At 42.4% G+C, this 20,903-nt stretch overlaps 1 protein-coding gene across 1 annotated transcript; it reads right to left on the bottom strand.

Moving 5' to 3' along the window:
* Window positions 1-3,724: 3,724 nt before the first annotated feature.
* LOC128117151 (nuclear RNA export factor 5-like) lies at window positions 3,725-20,903 on the bottom strand. Its single transcript, XM_052749071.1, has 21 exons — window positions 20,804-20,903; window positions 19,700-19,791; window positions 18,698-18,836; window positions 10,679-10,862; window positions 10,331-10,463; window positions 9,522-9,605; window positions 9,308-9,412; window positions 9,111-9,191; window positions 8,918-8,987; window positions 8,691-8,779; window positions 8,466-8,573; window positions 8,190-8,299; window positions 6,420-6,456; window positions 6,004-6,066; window positions 5,866-5,921; window positions 5,622-5,729; window positions 5,442-5,500; window positions 5,231-5,346; window positions 4,905-4,947; window positions 4,283-4,355; window positions 3,725-3,863 (listed from the first exon to the last, which is right to left on the bottom strand). Exons 1-21 carry the CDS (start codon window positions 20,901-20,903, stop codon window positions 3,725-3,727), a joined length of 1,989 nt encoding a protein of 662 aa, XP_052605031.1.

Genomic DNA, 20,903 nt, shown 5'->3' with positions numbered 1-20,903 from the left:
ATCATCTCCAATGCTGTCCCACTCGTCCTCAAGATACCTGGCAGGGGGCGGGGCGGGGGGGGGGGGGGGAAGAAGGACAGGTAACCTCCATTATTAACACAAGAAAGATGCAGTGATCACCACTTAACCTATGCTACTCATTTACCGGGACGTGTGTGCCAGACTTAGCACTATTGTAATGGTGAAAAAAGACCTGGTGGAACCCACAATGTTGGTCATCACTTAGGCCCATTAGAAGTCAAAGCAGAAACACAGGGACACTCCTAATAGCAGACCTTAAAAAAGAAGCCCAAGAAAATAACAAGTGGAAATTAAAAATTACAAAATTTCCCATTGCTTTTAAATTGAGATATTAGTCGTATCTTAGAATTTACTACTAGCCAGGCGGTGGTGGCGCACGCCTTTAATCCCAGCACTCGGGAGGCAGAGCCAGGCAGATCTCTGTGAGTTCGAGGCCAGCCTGGGCTACAGAGTGAGTTCCAGGAAAGGCGCAAAGCTACACAGAGAAATCCTGTCTCAAAAAAAACAAAAAAAACAAAAAAAAAAAAAAGAAAGAATTTACTACTTTAAGGTATACAATTCAGTGATTTTCTATATATTCAAAATGTTATACAGCTGTCACAGTTATCCAATTCCAGAACATTTTCCTCTTCTTAAATAGAAAATGAAGAACAAACATAACCCCTTATCTTTTAGCAGTTAACTCCTCTATTTCCATTTCTAGATACTATAGTAACCACTGATCCACTTCGATGGATCTGTCCTTTTGTTTGAGATAGTCTCATGTACCCCAGGCTGCCCTTGAACTCACTATGTAGTCTACAACTATTGTGTTAAGCTCCTGTCCTTCCCATCTCTACCTACCAAGTGCTGTAATTATATACATTCATTACAAAGTTCGGATTTATCTGACCTATTTATTTATTCATTTCGTTTTGTTTTTTGAGTCATGGTCTCACTTTGTAGTCCTATCTGGCCTGGAACTCCTTATGTAGACGAGACTGACTTCAAACTCAGACTCACTGGTCTCTGCCTCCCAAGTGCTAGGATTAAAAGCATGCACCACTACACCTGGCCTACATCTTCTTGATTGATGATTGATGTGAAGGTCCGTGCTCACAGTGGATGGGGCCACCCCTGAGCTGATGATCCTGGGTGCGCTAAGAAAGCAGGCTGAGCAAGCCAGGAGGTATAAGCCAGCCAGCCAGCAGCACCCCTCCATGGCCTCTGCTCTAGATCCTGCCTCCAAGTTCCTGCTTTGTGTTCCTGTCCTGATGTCCCTCACTAATGGGAGTGTGACCTGAGAGTTGCAAACTGAAATAAACTCTTTCCTCTCCAAGTTGCTTTTGGTCATGATGCTTTAGCACATCAATGGAAACTTTAACAAAGATAGCAGGCAAAAGGCACTGCCATCAAGTCTGACAACCTGAATTTGATTCCCTGGACTGTACTTGGTGGAAAGAGAGAACTGACTTCTGAAAGGTGTCCTCCAACCTCCACACAGTCCTCATAGCATGCATTTACAGAATATCAGTGAATGTAGTGAATTATTTAAAAATGGTACAGGTCTTTTCATTATTAAATTCTAAGAATTTGTCATGTATTTTAGAGACAAGTTCTTTATCAAACATACACAAATATTTCTGATTTATTGAATTCATCTTTCATTTTTTTAGAATTTTTAAATTTTTTAATTGAAAATTTATACAATATATTCTAATCATGGTTTCCTGCCTCCATCTCTTCCCATATCTTCTTCACCTCCCCACCCATCCGATTCCATGCCTTCTTTCTCTCTCTACTTGGAAAACAGGTACATTTAAAAAACTAACAAACCAGAATTTAAAAAAAACTGAAAAAGCACAAGAAATACACACACACTGTTTAAAAAAACCCAGAAACCATAATATACCAGCAACAGTCCAATGAGATTTAAAAAAAAAAAGCCCAAACAAAGCAATATGAGACAAAAGAAAATCTTCAAATACAACACTGAGTGTTTTGTGTTGACCATTTACTGCTGATCATGGGGTCTATCCTTAAGTGTGGTTTATAAAGCCAATAAGACTTCATTGGAAAAAAACCATTTTTTTTCTTTGGGACAGGTTATCAGTTGGAAATAGCTTCTTGGTCATTTTTTATTTCACTGATAATATTTTTGAAGCAAAATTATTTGAAAGTTGATAAAATCTACTTTATCTGATTTTACATTTTTTGTATGTTTGTTGCTATATATCAGAAACCATTGTCTAATTCAATAACACAGATCCTCTGTTTTCTTATGAGACTTTTACAATTTTGACCCCTGGCTTTTGAGATTTATGCACGTATTTCTTAGACAGGGTTTCATATAACCCAGACAGTTCTTGAACTTTTTATGCAGATGAAGTTGAGATTGAACTTCTGTGTACTAGCACTTCAGGTGTGCACAACTCTGCTCAGTTTATGTGGTGCTGGGAATTGATCCCAGGGCTGTGTGCTCCATATCTCATCTACCAATTGAGCTATATAACTGGCCTGGAACTCATTTTGAGACCAGGTTGCCTTTAACTCAGGGATCTGCCTGCCTCTGCCTCCTGAGTGCTGGGATTAAAGGTGTGAGCCACCACACTTGGCACCAGACCCACTTTTATTTTATTTTATTTTATTTTTTGTTTTTTGTTTGTTTTTGTTTTTTTTCAGTTTTTCGAGACAGGGTTTCTCTGTGTAGTTTTGGTGCCTGTCCTAGAGCTCACTCTGTAGACCAGGCTGTCCTCGAACTCACAGAGATTCACCTGGCTCTGCCTCCCGAGTGCTGGGATTAAAGGCGTGCGCCACCACCGCCTGGCTAGTTATTCTTATATGTGGTTCTTTTGTGAGTGGGATAACCAGTTGTCCCTGCACCAGTTGCTGAAAAAGATATTTGTCCCTCTTGGTATTTTTGGTGTATTTGGTTTGAAAATCAATTTTCTATCAATATGAAAATATATGGTTTTATATTTTTGGACTTGTACTTTGTCAGTTATTCTATGTATCTGTTCTTGGACCTATATATAGCACCTAGCATTTTTTTCTTACACTTTAGTGTAGGTTTATAGTAACTTTGCAGTGAGTTTTCCAACTATCTTCTTAATTTTCAAGATTATTTTTCTATTATAGGTTCACTTTACCTTCATTTGAATTTTAATGTTGACCTGCAAGTCTCTACAAAGGCGGTGGCTGAAATTTTTATATGGATTACATGGGCATAGAATATGAACAAAAAATTGGGGAGTTTGCTCCCATAATATTGTTAAATGTTCTAGTTCAGGAACATAAAATACCCATCCATTTAAGTCTTATTTATTTCTGTAATACTTTTCCACATCTTTGCTAAACATCCCTGGGTATGTTTCTTTTTCATGATATTGCAAATGGAATTGGTTTCTAAACTTACTTTTTAATTGTTCATTGCTAGAATAGAGTAATACAACTGAATTTTGTATATAGATTTTTAACCCTGAAATAAGGCTGACACATCTCATTATACCCTCTAATGTTTTCCTTAGAATTTGATACATAGTGTATCACGTTATCTGATATAAACATTACATTGTTTTAAATTGCTTATAACATCACTATAAAATTAACACATATTTTTAAAATTTTGGTCTATGACTTGGCTTCACAGCATCTGAATAGCTGTAAATTTTTATTAAATCTCTACTTCTTTTAACACAAGGCTATTGCCAGTGATTCCCAGAACTCACTTCAAATCAGTCTGGGTGGAGGAATCCTTCATCTGCTGATGACTCTGAGGATAGAAGATTGTGGTAGAGAAGGCCTTCTTGGTCTCTGAAGGGCTGGCATTCCTCAGAATCATTTCATCATTCACAATGCAAAGCCTGGAAGAAAAGTGGCTTTTCAGAGCAAACCCCTACTCTATTTGCGTGCTTCATTAGCTGACATCCATTTCCCCTGTCATAGGATTACCTTTTGAAAAATTTCCTATCAGCTTCATTAAATTGTAGATTTAACTCTAGCTTGTTTACCCTTTGCAAAAGAAGTGGCCATTTGCACATTACACATTTTCAGAGAACACTGCCTCACAGAGAAGACTAATAACTTGCCCGAGGTCACACAGCTAATTAGTGAGTGTCAAGAAAAAAAAATCAGTCCATGCTCATAATCACTTACTGAGACAACTTCTTAGAGCTACTTGTCTGCACTCTATGGTAGTGGGAATTTCCCAAGAGTATACCAATGCACCACTGGCCCAAGGTTAAACAGGTATTTCTATAGCCACGTACAACATAGTACTCACCTGAAATATCTGCCAGTAGTTAAGATGAATGTCCGGGTAAAGGCACGAATACATCCCTCCGACTTTCCTTCCACTTCAATGGCAACAAAACAAACAAACAAACAAACCCACTGGGGTTGTACATGATTTAAAAACTCACACACCATTCCCCAATGAGAGTCTGACCAGATACTCTGTCACTCAGAAGGAAGTCATCCTGGGACAATTTTCACTGAGAGTCAGGAGAAAATTCAGGGAAAGAGGGAAATAATAGAAATACTCAGTTTTCCATGATAGGGCCCCCCTTAAAGTAGACTAGTTTCCCTGACAAATTTAATCCACTTTATTCCTATGTCCTAGTTGCCTAAGGAATGACTATTATTAACCGCGTTGGGGAAATGAGGAAACTAAAGGGTTAATAGGTCACAGTTCAGAAAGTAAAGACTTGAAATGAGAGCAATCAAACTCTAGAGCCTAATAATGCCTGAACTGTGCAGGGCAGACAGACATGGGTGGAAACCACACGTGGGGGCAATGAGTCAGTAAGGAAGAGAGGAGACGAAAAGGGAACAGGAGGGTGGGGAGCTGGCAAGGTTCTGGTAGGAACCTCTGCTAAGAGAAAGGAGCCCCCCCAAACACTTACTTTCTTTGAACAACCCATTGACAGAAAAGCAGATCATCTTTTCCTGAAAAGAAAGAAAATGGTAGCTGGGCAGTGCTGGCGCACTCCTTTAATCCCAGCACTCAGGAAGCAGAGGCAGGTAGATCTCTGTGAGTTCGAGGCCAGACTGGTCTACAGAATGAGATCCAGGACAGGCACCAAAACTACACAGAGAAACCCTGTCTCAAAAAACTGAAAAAAAAAAAAAAGAAAAGAAAATGGTAAACTAAGGCTTTGACTATTCTTCCAAAACTTCTTACCTTTTTGTACCTTTCTGATCATGCCTAAGGGAAGGAAGAGGTACTCACTGTCTGGGCACAAATGTCCACTACACAGGAATTTAAATCGTGCTGAGTTTTTGGCAGTTCATGAAGGCAGGTTACAATGTTACATTTTTTGTGCTTCAGCAGCCGCAACCGTAAATCTGTATAAAGTAGAGAATCAAAGATGGGCGTCATTATACCCCACTGGACCGTGAACCGTTTCATTGCCTTCTTGACCACTTCACTACATCCTTACAGGAGTCCTTGAGCTTCTTCAAATTCCTACTGTCCTTGCAGTATTCTTCTAAACTTCTTCTAGGGGAAAAAAGAAGAACAAGCGGGTAGGTATTTCAGTCATTATGGGTGTGTTTTACCCTTGTGTGTGCTAGAGGTGGAACCTGCTGTCCCAGAATAAAGCATCAGCTGTGATACTCACATGTCTGGCTTGTTGGAGTTGAAGGTAATGGTCATGGAGAAGCAGGCATCTGCATGGTAAGCAGTGAGGAGACTGCGTCGATCACCATAGTCGTAGATCAAGTAGTATCTGTGAGAAGTGCAGCCAAGGGAGCAGTCTACCTCTAGTCCAAGTCCCAAGTGATACCTGAAAACTCGTAGAGCAAACTTGTGCTAAGACAGCCCAGCCTAGCCTTCTACTTTCTCATACTCCCGGGGTTACTCACTGAAGCATAAATTGCACGACCAGATTCTTCAGACTTTCAGATCCTCTATAGCTTTCCTGAAATGAAAGACACTTTTAAACTACATGGTTGACAAAAACTTCCCTTGCAACTCCTTGAATCTTGATGGTCCCTTCTCACCTTACGTGGTTTTATTATTTCCAAGGTGTCAGCGTCAACTGTTGGGAATAACTTCCAGCCATCCTGCAGGAAAGAAGAAGTTAGGAGCACAGAAGAAGGGCATGGCATATGATGCCCTAGGAGCTAAAGAGACCGAAGAACAAGGATAAGAGCCAGATGTGAAATGGACCAAGAAATGGCATGGGCTGTGAGATTACAGTGAATGTCTGAAAGATATCTCCCCCTTTCTCCTCCTTCTGTCTTTCTCTGCTTATGGGATTCCCCTCTCCTCAAAAGAAAACATCCATGTTTTTTTTTTCTTTCAAGAATCCATAGCACTTAAAAAGAATACTAGTCTGAGACACACATGTTATTCAGGAAGAATGAAGGTCTTGTATTTGAAGAAGAGGAGACAAATGATGAAGCTAGGATCTTACCAAGCGTAACAACTCTGGGAAGTAGTTCAGAACAGCACTGTTGAAAAACCAAAAACCACAAGAAGTGACTGACAGTTCAAGTCTTCATAGCGCCTCCCGAGTGCTGGGATTAAAGGTGCGCGCCACCACCGCCCGGCTTTATCTGCATTCTTAATATTGTGTTTCTTTTTTCTATTTTTCCTTGTTTTTGCCCACAGATTCCAAATGGGAGAAAGTACAGCAAGATGTGGATAATCAATTTACTCCAGAGCCATTGCAGTGTGGCCTTCACATTTCTCCCCGTGTCCCCACCTGCCCCTGTTTCTCCCTCTTGTTCTGCTCTCTCTCCTGACCTGCCTCCCATGCCTGGGTAACTCCCACCCACATTTCACTGGCCCCCTTCTCTAGGGCCACAAGAAGCCACATTGGGAGCCCAGGGCCCAGGGCTTCCTCCTCTCCCTGCATCCCCTCACTTTCTCAGAATCTCCAGAGAAGGCCTTTAAAGGAGTAGGGCATAGAACTGGAGCTCAGGGCCCTGTCACCTTGCCAGGTGTCCGGGTGTCTTTGAAATGCTGGGAAATGGAATTGAGGGAGGCAGGGCTCAAGAGGCAAGGAGGAGATGGCAGGGGGATAGTAGATGGTGACAGAAATGGTAAGGGGAGAATGGCGAAGGACAAGAGGGAGACACAGGAGAGTAAAGGCAAAGGAGACAGAAGGAACAATGCAAAGGGAATAGGAGATGTTTTGTCTAGCCTGGGACAGCAGGTTTAGGGTCATATAGGACAAAAGGGCTCCCCTGCTGGGGCCATTTCCTTCATACCTGCTGGGCTAGTTCAGGGACCCAAAACAGGAATGAAAATAAGCATCCTACTGAGCCTGTCAGGACACACAGTCTCTAATTTTCCTGAGTGAGCTGAGGATAAAGAGCATCCCTGGAGGCAAGTGTCATTCCCCAGAAGCAGAAGTGATATGAGTGAGTTCCCAGCTCAGCATGGCATGGAAACCCTATGGCCTCCCATTATGATCACTTGGTTCTCTTCTGAAGACTCCTGTGCACCTGTGCCTGTCTGAATGTGGGTCCTATCCAAGGAGTCAACTTGCCTGTCTCAGGCTACCCAAGGCTCCTCTTAGATTCTAGGCAGGATGATAAGCAATGTAGATTGGTCCATTGGTATAGGCAGGGAAGGAAGGAGGGGTGGAGGCATCATGAGGCCAGACCTTCTGTCTCCTCAACCTCTGCTGCACTCTGCCTTCCCTTCCTGCTACAGGAGCCTTCAGCTCCCCAGTCATGGCCCACTCGTGGATCCCTGATCCAGAGAGCCCAGGTTTCCCCCCAAAAAAGACAGAGATCCCAGCAGTAGATCAGAGGAAGCGATGTCCACATCAGCATCACCTAGGACCTCAGCCCTCAGCCTGGGGCAGGACAACCTCTAGGGCAGCCTGGGACAGAAGAGGGGACCGTTCAGGAACAAGATCTGGAGGCTCCTCTCAGGACCAGGGAGGAGGCCTGGTGCTGTCGAGATGAGGAAAGGCAGGGCCTGCTGGAGGAGGCCGAAAACTCACACAAGGGAAACAGGGCCCACCATAGAGGAGGGGGGGCGTGCAGGAGACCTGGAGCAAAGGAGGCCTGTGAGCACAGCCAAGTACAGAGAGAGGGGAGAGGGCGGGCCCTATGGTCTTCCATGGTCTTCCCAGGGGACCAGGCCTGCCTCCTCCCACAGAGAGTCTTTCAGGGTACCAGGAGGCAATGGCATCCATGAAAAGGAAGAGGTGTCCGCAGGCGTGAAGTACCTTACATAGGCAGAATGGTCTGGGAAGGTGCTGCATAAGGGGTTCCCTTCTAGCCACAGCTCTTTCAGCTTCAGCCCTTTCATCTTCTCCAACTCCCACTCAGTCTTCAGCTGAGAAAGATTGGGGAGAACTGGTAAAGTGCCCCATGAAAAGACATATATCCAGGACCGAGCGCCTTTAGCCCCTACCCTCACAGAGGCACCTTCCTTGCCTCTTGCAGTCACACATCACAGTGTACACTGCCTTCCACCCGCAACCCAAATCTTATCCTCTTACCATATTTCTTGAAAGGTCCAGAATCTTGACTTGTGGGGCCCTCTCTATTAATTCAGACAGACCATCTAGCCAGTATATTTTGTTGTTGCTCAAGTTCAAGGACAATAGCTTTGGGGAGCAAGATTTAGCATTATCATTACTATATACTTCCTCAGAGACAAACCTCCCTGCACTCCATCCTATCTAGCCCTCCACCAAATATCATCACTGGCTAGATGGCCTCACCTCAGGATAATCCACTTGAATGACCTGAAGGGTAGCAGTCATGCAGCTTCTTCGGTTCAGAAATATATCAATCCCATGATCAGTTAAGTCTTCAGGAAGTGAAGAGAAAGTAATTAGTAGGTAAAGAGAGGTCTGTCTGGACCAGCACCAGTGCAGATCCCTTCTCGGGTTACCACTGTCTTCCTTCTAGAAGACCTGTGACCGACAGTTATTGCTGCCTGTCTTACCTGGGTCAAAGCGAAACTTTCTGAGGTACAGAGATTTACGGGAGACATTATATCGTTTCTTCATGCTCAGCTGCAGAGATAGATATGGAGAGAGTGACTCTGAGGCTCTGGGGTCTTGGTGACAGAAACTTCACTGAGTTGGGGAAAGGGGGAATCTAGGAAGTGGAAACAATGTGTTTCAAGTCTGACTTACCTTTAGGATCTGCATCTGTTCTGATGTTAACTTGTACTGCACAGATAAAGGCTCAGTAGATGAATTAACATAGATAAATATCTGTGTAAAGGGAAGGTAGGATAAGCATCAGGACTTCCAGTCCCAGAGACAGACTCAGTCCTGGCCTGGCTTCATCTATGCAAGAAGTAGTGAAAAGGAAGTCCATCAACACCAACCTTTCTGTTTTCCTCATCACTTAGCTGGTAGTTTATACTCTTCAGTTCATAGGCGCATCTGGGATTTCGGACAAAGAATTGTATCTGGTTTCTGGTGTACTGGAACTATAAGGAACGGAGACAACAACAATGATGCTGGAGGCAAGCATCCTGCAGTGACCCCGGCCTCTTTTTACCTCCGTGTGCACACACTGGGATTCATGTTATCTCTTACATCAACTGGTGTGAAGGCCACACTGCAATGGCTCTGGAGTAAATTGATTATCCACATCTTGCTGTACTTTCTCCCATTTGGAATCTGTGGGCAAAAACAAGGAAAAATAGAAAAAAGAAACACAATATTAAGAATGCAGATAAAGCCGGGCGGTGGTGGCGCGCACCTTTAATCCCAGCACTCGGGAGGCAGAGCCAGGCGGATCTCTGTGAGTTCGAGGCCAGCCTGGGCTACCAAGTGAGTTCCAGGACAGGCGCAAAGCTACACAGAGAAACCCTGTCTTGAAAAACCAAAAAAAAAAAAAAAAAGGATGCAGATAAAATGTAATGTTTTATCCTGACCTACTCTTTCGAAAGACTTGTAACGTGGAGACAATTGACACAAGTTCTCTTTCCTTCCTTCCTCCCCTTCCTCTCCCTCCTTCCCAAGTTGCTCTCTTTCTCTGTGTAGCTATCTTAAATTGTCCTTTCTCTATATTTCCATGTTTATATTCCAAACCATAAAAGCCAGTTATTCAAAACTTACCTCACTTTTATAAGCTTCCAGGTGATTCTAAACTCTGTAAGACTTACCTGGCTGTCTGACAAGATTTCACTGCTGTCAAAAATCTCAGTTTGAACCACACTGAGATAAGTGGGGGAGAGCTTCTCCATGCTCTTTAGAGTCACCTCCATCTTCGGCTTCCTCCTGTGACCTTACCTTCTTGTACCCAGCCTGTTGTCTTTTTATTCCTTTTTCTGAAGATGTGATCCAAGTTACATCACCTGACCTGCGTCCCTTGCACACTATTCACCTATGAGTACACTTACTGTGATCTTGAACCAGCCCCCTAAGGCTTCATCCTCTATGCTATCGTTCAACTCGTCCTCTGGAAAAATTATATCATGGCATTCAGCGTAACATGTACTATCATCTTCATTGACTTGGAAGACAGAAGAGTTGCTGTGGAGAAATTGATAGAAAGATCTATTTATAAATACTTAGAATTGCCGCAAGTCTATTCAAAAGCACCAATCTTAATTCACTGATAAACAGCTCTCTAAGCAAGACTTCATCACTGCTCACTTTGTTTTGAAATAAGAGAAAAATTATGGAGTGGAAAAGCTGTACAATCTCGAAGGATACTACAGGAAAGCCAGCTTGCCTATATTACTTACTATAGTATTTGAGGGTCACTGCAGGCATCCTCTTTTTGAATGTTTCCATCACTGTCCTGGAGTTGTAGACATAGAAGATTGTCCTCATGATATTCGTCATGAGGGCTCTCCTTACTAGAACTTTCTTGGGAAGAACTCACATCTTTCTCCATTTCTTGGAGAGGGATTATCTCATCATTTGGGTCTGGAATTGAGAAGAAAGACACAAGTTTCAGCACACATTGATTAGCTATACTCAACACAGTTTGAAAAACAATAATTAAAAACAAAGCAAACTCAAAGTCAGCAGAAGCAAATTTTAAAGATTAGAGACAAATTAAAATAAAAATTTAAAAAGTAATGTAGAAGATTGCCGGGCGGTGGTGGCGCACACCTTTAATCCCAGCACTCGGGAGGCAGAGCCAGGAGGATCTCTGTGAGTTCAAGGCCAGCCTGGGCTACCAAGCAAGTTCCAGGAAAGGCGCAAAGCTACACAGGGAAACCCTGTCTCGAAAAAAAAAAAAAAAAAAAAAAAAAAAAAAGAAAAAAGTAATGTAGAAGATCAATTTAAATCTACTTGTAGGACTCCTAGTGGTGGAAGAGGGCCTGTCCCTAATGCTTGGCTGGCTTTTGGGAACCTATTCCTCATCCTGGGTTGCCTTGGCCAGCCTTGATGCAGGGAGAGGAGCTTAGTCCTACCTCAACTTGATTTGACTCCCACGGGAGATCTGCCCCTTTCTGAAACAGAGGAGGAGTGGATGGAGCAGGGAGTGCAGAAGGGATGGGGGGGACAAAAAGAGAAGAGGGAGGAGAAATTGTGGATGGTATGTAAAATAAATTTAAAAAAATAAAAATAAAAGGAGAAGGCATGCATGGTAAAAAAAATCAATTTAAAAAGAGTTAGGTTTTTGAAAGGATATAGCTAATAAATATTTAGTTAGACTAACAAAGGAAAAAGACCTAAGAACTGACAAATAACTAAATAAATAAAAAGAGAAATGAAAAAGGAGACATTAGAAATGAAATACAAATGAGTTTAAGGCCGGGCGGTGGTGGCGCACGCCTTTAATCCCAGCACTAGGGAGGCAGAGCCAGGCGGATCTCTGTGAGTTCAAGGCCAGCCTGGTCTCCAAAGCGAGTTCCAGGAAAGGCGCAAAGCTACACAGAGAAACCCTGTCTCGAAAAACCAAAAAAAAAAAAAACAACAAATGAGTTTAAGAAAATACTATGACTGATTATATACCACAACTGGAAAGCCTGAAAGAAATGGATAAATTTCTGAACACATATAAACTACAAAATTTGAATCGAGAAGAAACAGAAAGTATAATTAGCAGTAATCAAAAGAATTTATGTAAAAAAATGTTCTGATGGTTCACAGCTGAATTCTACAAACCAGTTAAAGAAGAACTAACCTCCAGTTTTCTGGAACCATTCCAAAAATTATAATGAAAAGAAATTTGACAAATTTCCTTTACAAAGCCAGAATGATCCTTATGACAAAACTAAAGAGTTAAAAATAATTTATTTTAGTATATACATATATATGTATATATATAAAATATGTATATATGTGCATATATATATATATATATACACACACACACACAAGCGTTTTGTCTGCATGTATATATGTGGACCACGTGCATGCCTGATGCCCTAGAATTGGAATTACAGATGGCTGTGAACCACCATGTGGGTACCAAGATCTGAACCCAGGTCCTCTGCAAGAGCAGCAGGTGCTCTAAGCCACTAAAGACATTTTCTTTTCCTTTGAAGGGTTTTTATTGGTAGATGATGTTAATCATGGCTTTGGGACACTTGTTGGTCGCAAATACAATTTTTTATAATATGATAATCATCAATTTTTCTGAAATATTGTCAGCAAGAGTAGAATTAATGAACCGCATATTCAAATACACAGCCACCTAGAAATGTGCACATTAAATTAGAAGATTTCTTTTTTAATTATTTATTCTTCTCTCATACATTACATCGATCGAAGTTTCCCCTCCCTCTACTTCTCCCAGTCTCCTCTCCATGTCCCCTCTCCTCCAGATCCACTCCTCCTCGGTTTCCCTTCAGAAAAGGAGCAGGCTTCCCAGGGTTATCAACAAACATGGCATAACAAGTTACAATAAGACTAGGCAGCTGGGTGGTGGTGGTGCACACCTTTAGTCCCAGCACTTGGGAGGCAGAGGCAGGAGGATCTCTGTGAGTTTGAGACCAGCCTGGTCTACAGAGTGAGTTCCAGGATGGTCAGAGTTACACAGAGAAACCCTGTCTTAAAAAAAAAAAAGACTAGGCACATACCCTCATATCAAGGTTGGATGAGGCAACCCAAAAGCAGGCAAAGGCCGGGCGGTGGTGGCGCACGCCTTTAATCCCAGCACTCGGGAGGCAGAGCCAGGCGGATCTCTGTGAGTTCGAGGCCAGCCTGGACTACCAAGTGAGTTCCAGGAAAGGCGCAAAGCTACACAGAGAAACCCTGTCTCGAAAAACCAAAAAAAAAAAAAAAAAAAAAAAAAAAAAGCAGGCAAAGGAGTCAGAGACATCCCCACCCCTACAAGAAGACCAAGCTACACAATTATAACCTATATGCAGAGGACCTAGATCAGACCCATACAGGCTCCTTTTAATTGTCGATTCAGTCTCTGTGAGCCCCTATGAGCCCTGCTTAACCACTAAAGATATTTTTTCAAAAGACAACTACAATACTAATGAGGTTGAGGCAGGAGAATAGTAGATTTGGGGCTAATCTAGAGTACACTGGGAGACCCTGTCAAAAGAAGTATTTAAAAGCAGGAAGGGAGGAAGGAGAGGAAAAGAGAGCAGGGGATGTTGGAAGAAAGGGAGGGAGGGAGGGAGGGAGGGAGGGCGGGAAAAAGAATACAAGGATAAAGGGAAGGACGGCGAGTGAAATCTGTAGACCCATAACCTGATGATTCAAATACTATCAAATCAAACCTGGTGGCACAGGACTGTAAATGAAGATACTGGAAAGGCTGAGGAAGAAGGACCTAAAATTCAAGGGCAGTCTACTTAACAGAATATGGCCAGGGCTAGTTTGGGCTAAAATCAGTTACGAGAACGGCTTGGTCTACATAGTTCCAGGACAGCCAGAGTTCAAGGACAGCCAGAGTTACATAGTGAAACCTTGCCTGAAAAAATAAAGGAAAAAAAAAAAGAACACAAGCAAGTAGTGAGGGGGAGAGGAAAGGGGAAGTAAATGGGGAAGAGGGGAAGGAGGGAGGAAGAGAGTGGAGAGATGAGAGATGGAGGAAAAGTAGGGGAAAGGAGGGAGGGTATGGGGAGAGGGAAAGGACAGGGAAGGGGTGGAGGGGACAGGGGGAGGAGGAAAGGAGGAAGGGCATGGCGAGAGGGAAAGGGGTGGAGGGTGAAGAAGACAGAGAAGAGAAGGAGGAGAAGGAGGGGTTGGAGATGGGAAATGGGGAATGAAGGACAGCAGCAAGCTGTCAGTGGTAAAGACACAGAGGGAAGCAGAAATGGAATCCAGCACCTTACAGCAGGATACCATCTTTGCAGGGGCTTCTCCTCCACCATGGATTTTCACTTCTGGCCTTAAAGTTCTTATTAGTAAAGTGAAACTTTCAGCTAGAACACTTCCTCTTCTGCCCTAAGAATTTCTAGCTCAGTCTTTTTACATTTGTCTACCAACACTTCCGCACACTCTTATTTATAACGTGGAACCAGGATAACTATCTGGAGCCTAAACATACATAGCGAAATAATCCATATTAGCAGGTCAGAGATGGGGGGAAGTACTTCATGACCATGAGTGTATATTTTCTGCATACTGGGTACATCTATGGAAAATAACACAAGTTAGTTGGAACCACCTTAGCTTTGCCGGTTTTCAAGCATCTCCCACAATGCCATAGCTATTACTTCTTTTATGTTTTCATTTCAGGCACAACAAACTAGTAAATACTGACTTAGAATTTATGTCCCCTCTCCCCTCAAAATAAGTGTACCTCTAATCTCACCACTTCACACCTCCTCTGTTGTAAGCCCCCAGGCCAGATCGCCACTGTTTATCTCCTGGATTATACAGCCTTCCTACTGCAAGCCCCTGCTTTTCCACTTGTTCATCACTCCCTTCTCCACAATGTAGTAGCAACAGTGACTTTTTTTTTTCAAAATCACAAGTCAAATCTTACTCAGAAGCTTGAAGGCCTTTACTACATTAAGAGCTGTACAATCAAAATCATACTTCAAAAAGTGACAACAGAAAAGAACTTTACTGGTGACATGTGGTGAGCACAAGAAACCCATTTTGTTTTTATGAAAAATTTAAGAGAAGAATCAAATATTTACTCTCCCTTTCTTGTACAGGCTGTATACAAAGAACGACACACTGTTGGCAAGGGCATGCCATTATAACAATATTTTCTCAAGTTGGGTAATAATGGCGCACACCTTTGATCCCAGCACTTGGGAGGCACAGGCAGGCAGATCTCCATGAGGCCAGCCTGGTTTAGAGAGAGAGAGAGAGAGAGAGAGAGAGAGAGAGAGAGAGAGAGAGAGATCCAGGACAACCAGGGCTACACAGAGAAACCCTGTCTCGAAAAACCAAAACCAACCAAACAAAAAAGAATATTTATTCTAATACATAAAGAAATTAAAATAAAATTTGATAATAATTATATAAAAGTTAATAACTAAAGGGTATATAAAAGGATAGCAATATCTAGTAAAAACATTCACATCACAAAAAGGGAAACAACCAAATATCATGACTCTTCTTATGGGTACCATTTATGAAGTATTTGTACCCCAAACATTAAACTTTAATTTGATTAAGTTTTAGCAGCAATTTGGTATTTATTTTCATCATCGTGGAGTATAATGAACCAAATACATGATAAATGATTCAGTCTTTAAAAAAAATCAATCAAGAGGGAAAGAGAAATATACTAAATGCTGTATATTTGCAGTGTATTGAATGTATTATGCATATAAATGTGTTTGCAAGATGCAATTATATGGAAAAATACCTGTGACCTGCTTTTTCATTTAACAATTTCATATCACTAAATTTTCAGAAATAATAATTAACTGAACTTTGTCGTTTACTAAATTAATATGCTATTCCTTTAAAGGCATTGTACAAAAAATTAATGCTACCATCACTTGCTTACAACAGTAAGAACCAAGAACTGAGCTGCACTGGGCCGAAAGCTTAGTAAAGAATGAATATTATTAATTTAAAAATATCTATTTTCGCCGGGCGGTGGTGGCGCACGCCTTTAATCCCAGCACTCGGGAGGCAGAGCCAGGCGGATCTCTGTGAGTTCGAGGCCAGCCTGGGCTACCAAGTGAGTTCCAGGAAAGGCGCAAAGCTACACAGAGAAACCCTGTCTCGAAAAACCAAAAAAAAAAAAAAAAATCTATTTTCAAATATTCCAAAAGGTCTAAATAAAATTTTCTATAACAAATACTACTGAGCACAAGATTATACACAAACTCTACATACATTTTTATAGTTTATGCAATAATCCTGTGAGTGGGTTTAGGTCAAAACACAAATTTTCCACTTTAAGAGGTTTTTAAAAGTGGCATTTAAAAATAGCATTACAGCTATTTGCACAGTAAAAGTGAGTATGCTGAGCAGTTTTCTCCACCAGTGATTTCACTAACAACATATTCAAATATGTTGGGATGGAGAGGTGGCTCAGCAGTTAAGAGCACTGGTTGTTCATCCAGAGGACCCCGATTCTTAACAGTACCCACATAGCAGCTCACAATTGTCTGTAACTTCAGATACAGGGAATCCAATGCCTCTTTCTGGCCTCTGCCAAGCACACATGTGCTGTGCATATATACGTGCAGGCAAAAGAGTCATACACTTGAAATAAATAAAATAAAAAATATAAAATATTCATATCTTTTGAAAAAATATTCATTTTTTAAAATTGCCCTTTATAATGTTTTTACAACATTGCCTGTAATAAACATATATATATATTCACACGTCAGGAGAATGGTGGGAAGCAGGGGGCTCACAATATTTTGGGGGGAATGGGTGTGGCTAAAATCACAGAAAGATTGAAGGCTGGAAGAGGCATGAGATTCTCACATACGAGAAGCAAATAGTGATGGATGGGGCCATAAGTCATGGATGAACAATGGCAGTACAATCAAAAAAGAGAAACACAAGAGATACTGAGTATATGCTGCTGAATAGGCCTGTGCAAAAATCTTGGAAGGCAGATTTCATGTATTTTTTATTTCATAAATATTAGGGAAGAAGACAACATAATCATATACCAAACTAAGCCTTTGAAAAAGTAAACTAGCCGGGCGGTGGTGGCGCACGCCTTTAATCCCAGCACTCGGGAGGCAGAGCCATGAGGATCTCTGTGAGTTCGAGGCCAGCCTGGTCTCCAAAGCGAGTTCCAGGAAAGGCGCAAAGCTACACAGAGAAACCCTGTCTCGAAAAACCAAAAAAAAAAAAAAAAAAAAAAAAAAAAAAAAAAAAAAAAAGAAAAGAAAAGAAAAAGTAAACTAGTTTCCCAGCAATGAAATACTAGCTAAACTGCGTCAAACTTCCATTTACATCACCTAGAAAAGTGTGGACATTTTTTAAAAAATAAAGTTATCCCAAGATATCAAAGAACTCACAGTGTAGTAAGATGTTGCATGTCAAAGACTGGAAAAAAAGGAAAACTCAAAGTGACCTTAATCCTTGGGTCTTAAAAAAAAATCAGCAGTCTCTGGGGCTGCAGTTAAGAGCACTTGTTCTTGCAGAGAACCCAGGTTCAATTTCCAGCACCCACATGGCAACTCATAACGGCCTGTAACTCCATTTCCAGGGTATCCGACACCTTCTACTGGCCTTCGTGATCACCAGCCATGAAGGATGCTCACAGACATACATACAGGCAAAACATCCCCTGGAAGGAGATGAATTCACCCTATCAAAATAAAATGTACAGTATATTATATGTGGTTCCCTGAAAAATAAATGGATTAACAACTAAAAGCTAAGTATGAAATCCATCTAATGGTATTATTGTCAATAAAATAAAATAAAATGAAATCTTCAGCCATTAATTGTAAAATACATAAAAAGGGCAGAATTCTGAGAACTCAAAAAAATGTGGTACCAGAAATTAAGAACAACCACGTCAGCAACATAACAACATACTAAAAAAGAAAATGAAAGAGGATTTGGAAAGGACTTCAAGAAAACGTTCGGACTGAGGTACATGAAGAAATAAATTAAATGACAGATTCACGACGAGATGGGGCAAAATTAAAGGGGTAAGCAAACGAAACATATTTAAGCCCTTAAAAACGGTAGGAGAATGGTGTCGAAACAGTATTTCAAGATCAAATATTCGAGAAATTTTAAAAAGGCACAGTGGGGCAGGAGTGAAACGAAACCCAAGCCTGCTCCAGTAAAGCTTTGAAATTCAGTTATAATATTCGAAAAGATATCCTCAAGTGAACAAGTCAACCTGTTCGACATTTTAGAATTGATGGCCAGCTGGGCCAAATGGTGGCTGCGAAGATTCAAGGGCGACTGTGGGTTCCGCGTCCCCCTGCCTGCATTATGAATGTTTATTTTCAGTTTACCTCCAGCCAACTTCCCGCCCCTGGTGGCTGCGATGACTCAAGGGCGACTGTGGGTTCCACATCCCTCTACTACTTGCCCTATGAATGTTAATTTTCAGTTTACCACCCGCCATCTCCCCGCACCTCCCTGCACCCCACCCCCACCCCTTACGCCGCAGCTGGCAAACGATTTTCAGCTTCAAATGGCGGACCTCAGAAAACCAAACATCTCAAACTTTCCCTTTAAACTCGAAGAATAGCTCAGCTCAGCCATGACCCTGGCCATCACGGTTTGGGAGGGAAGTTTTCCGACGATAATCTACCCAGCTTCACTAGGTCTCTGTGAGTTGAAAACAACAGGCCTAGGTCCTCACTACGTAGGCTCCCATTTTCTAAGGCATCATGGGGGTTTGAAAGCGGGAAGCAGAATCCTCTCTGCCTAAAGCTTGATCAACTCACCCATGGCTGGCTTCTGAGGGCAGTGGCTCTTCACTACTGTCCTCACACAGTTTCTATAAGGAGAAACTGTGTAGTCACGATCGGGCACCTTAGAGATCCAAGACGGTGGCAAGGAGCAATGGCGACCTCCGACCACTTCCTAGAAGACACACAAAGAAAGTAGAACCCTTACAGGAAATGCCTTCTCCAAAATCAAAGCACGAGGTGGGGGGTAGAAAATGTAACTTTCTGTTCTTACGCCCCCTGTGTTTGCAGGCAATGGAACGTTCAGCGAGCCTTCTGCAACCCCCGCAGATGTTGTTCGTTACATTCAGGGGGCCTGCAAGGGTAATTCGTTACATTCAGCAGCCCAGCGAAGGCAGATTTTTTTACAGTATGGAGGCCTGCATAGGTCATTCTTTACAGTATGGGGGTCTGCAAAACTCGTTCTTTATATTCAGGAGACCCACAGAAGGTGGTTTGTTGCATTCAGGAGGCCTGCAAAGATGATTCCATACACTGCTGAGGCCTGTAACTTCTGACTGGCTGTGTCGGATGACTATATACTTTTGTGGAACTCAAGCCGAACTACAGCATCACCTGCTGCTTTTGCTCCCCAAAATTGTGATGGTTTAATGAGATGCAGGAGTTTAACTGGGATGTTTCAGAAGTACCTGGTGCCCTCAGAAGTCAGAAGAGGGTGCAGGATCCCATGGAACTAGAGTTACAGATTGTTGTGTGGAGGACAGAACCCAGGTTCTCTACAAGAGCAACAAGTGCTCTTAACTGAGGCGCCATCTCTGCAGCCTCAGCTTGTTTTTTGTTTTATTTTATTTCATGTTTTTTATTTATTTTGTTTTATTTATATTATGTTTTTTATTTGTTTGTTGATTTTAGTTTTTAGAGATCTGGTTTCTCTGTGCAGCCTGGCTATCCTGGAACTTGCTCTGTAGACTAGGCTGGCCTTGAACTCACAGAGATCCACCTGCCTTTGCCTCCCGAGTGCTGGGAGTAAAGGCGTGCACTTCCGCCACCATTGCTGCCACTGCCGCCGCCGCTGCCGCCGCCGCCGCCACCAGGCTTGCTCCTGCTGTCTTTAACGATCACGCTCAATCCTGTGTTTTTTGAGACACGGTTTCTCACAACCTGGAACTTGCTGAGCAACACTCACTTTTAACCTTTCTTTCTCTGTGTGTCTTGCATCCACCTCTCCACACACACTTTCACAATAAGAAAGATGTGGGGGGAGAAGCAGAAGAAAATTGTTGATATTGTTAAGGGAATAACCATTAATATTTTTGTTCATATTTTCATTTGCTTTATAAAAATTAAAATTTTACCTTGTATTAGTTTTACAGCATAAATTATATTTGAGAAATATTTCATTATTTCAATTTTACGTGATTTACAGGCCTCTGAACTTGCAGAAACACTTCTGGGAATTTATCATAACAAATTTGTTAACTGAGGACTGAAGAGATTACTCATTGGTTAAGTGTCCTTGCTGTTCAAGCACAGAAGTTTGAGTTTAGATCCAAGTATCCACGTAAAAAGTTGAGTGTGGCCATGCAGATTCCTGTAACCCCTGTACTGAGCAATTTAAAGTGAGTGGAGACCCAAACATTACTGGGGCTTGCAGATAGCCAGCCTAGCTCCAGGTTCAGTGAAAGCTCCTGTCCCAAAGGAGTCAGGTGGAGAGTGATAGAGCAGGGCACCTAGCCACCTCTTCTGGCCTCTGTGCAAGAAGGGTATTGTAAGGATTCTGTATATGCGCAGCTCAGGGGTCTTGTCCAGAGCCTTATTACGTCATCAGTGGGTCTGCGTCCCAGTCTAAAAGCCGGACATGCACCCCCATGCTGTCTCTGTGCCTCTCAGTCTCTCTCTCTCTCTCTCTCTCTCTCTCTCTCTCTCTCTCTCTCTCTCTCTCTCTCTCTCTCTCTCTCTCTCTCTCTCTCTCTCTCCACCTAATAAAGCTCTAAAAGGTACCACTGGGTTGGGGTCTGTCTACTGTCCTGACTGTAACCAGCACCACTGCAGTAATCAGCAACCAGCCACCAGCACCAGTATACGCTTTCATTGGTGCTGTTTGGACTCAGGGAATCGCCAAGGGCTTGCGACCCTGCTCACCGCTAATACCACCACTGCCCTCCAGCCTCTGCTCGACTGTGGCTTCCAGCCACTGGACCCGCACACCACTCCCGCCACACTGCAGCTCCTGCTGCTGCAT

The sequence above is a fragment of the Peromyscus californicus genome, unplaced genomic scaffold, assembly GCF_007827085.1.
Source record: "Peromyscus californicus insignis strain IS unplaced genomic scaffold, ASM782708v3 Scaffold_10__1_contigs__length_136768540, whole genome shotgun sequence".
Taxonomy (NCBI): Eukaryota; Metazoa; Chordata; class Mammalia; order Rodentia; family Cricetidae; genus Peromyscus; species Peromyscus californicus.
The sequence above is the reverse complement of the archived record's forward strand: the minus strand, read 5'-3'. Positions and strand labels throughout refer to the sequence as shown.

What these genes read in the sequence shown, in the direction of transcription:
- LOC128117151 (XM_052749071.1), bottom strand. Translation starts at nt 20,903, where the DNA reads ATGCAGCAGCAGGAGCTGCAGTGTGGCGGGAGTGGTGTGCGGGTCCAG. An exon ending in GCAGCAATGGTGGCGGAAGT is followed by an intron (nt 18,837 to 19,699) that starts GCACGCCTTTAC and finishes TGTGTCTTCTAG; the next exon opens with GAAGTGGTCGGAGGTCGCCA. An exon ending in TGGCCTTCACACCAGTTGAT is followed by an intron (nt 9,413 to 9,521) that starts GTAAGAGATAAC and finishes CGTTCCTTATAG; the next exon opens with TTCCAGTACACCAGAAACCA.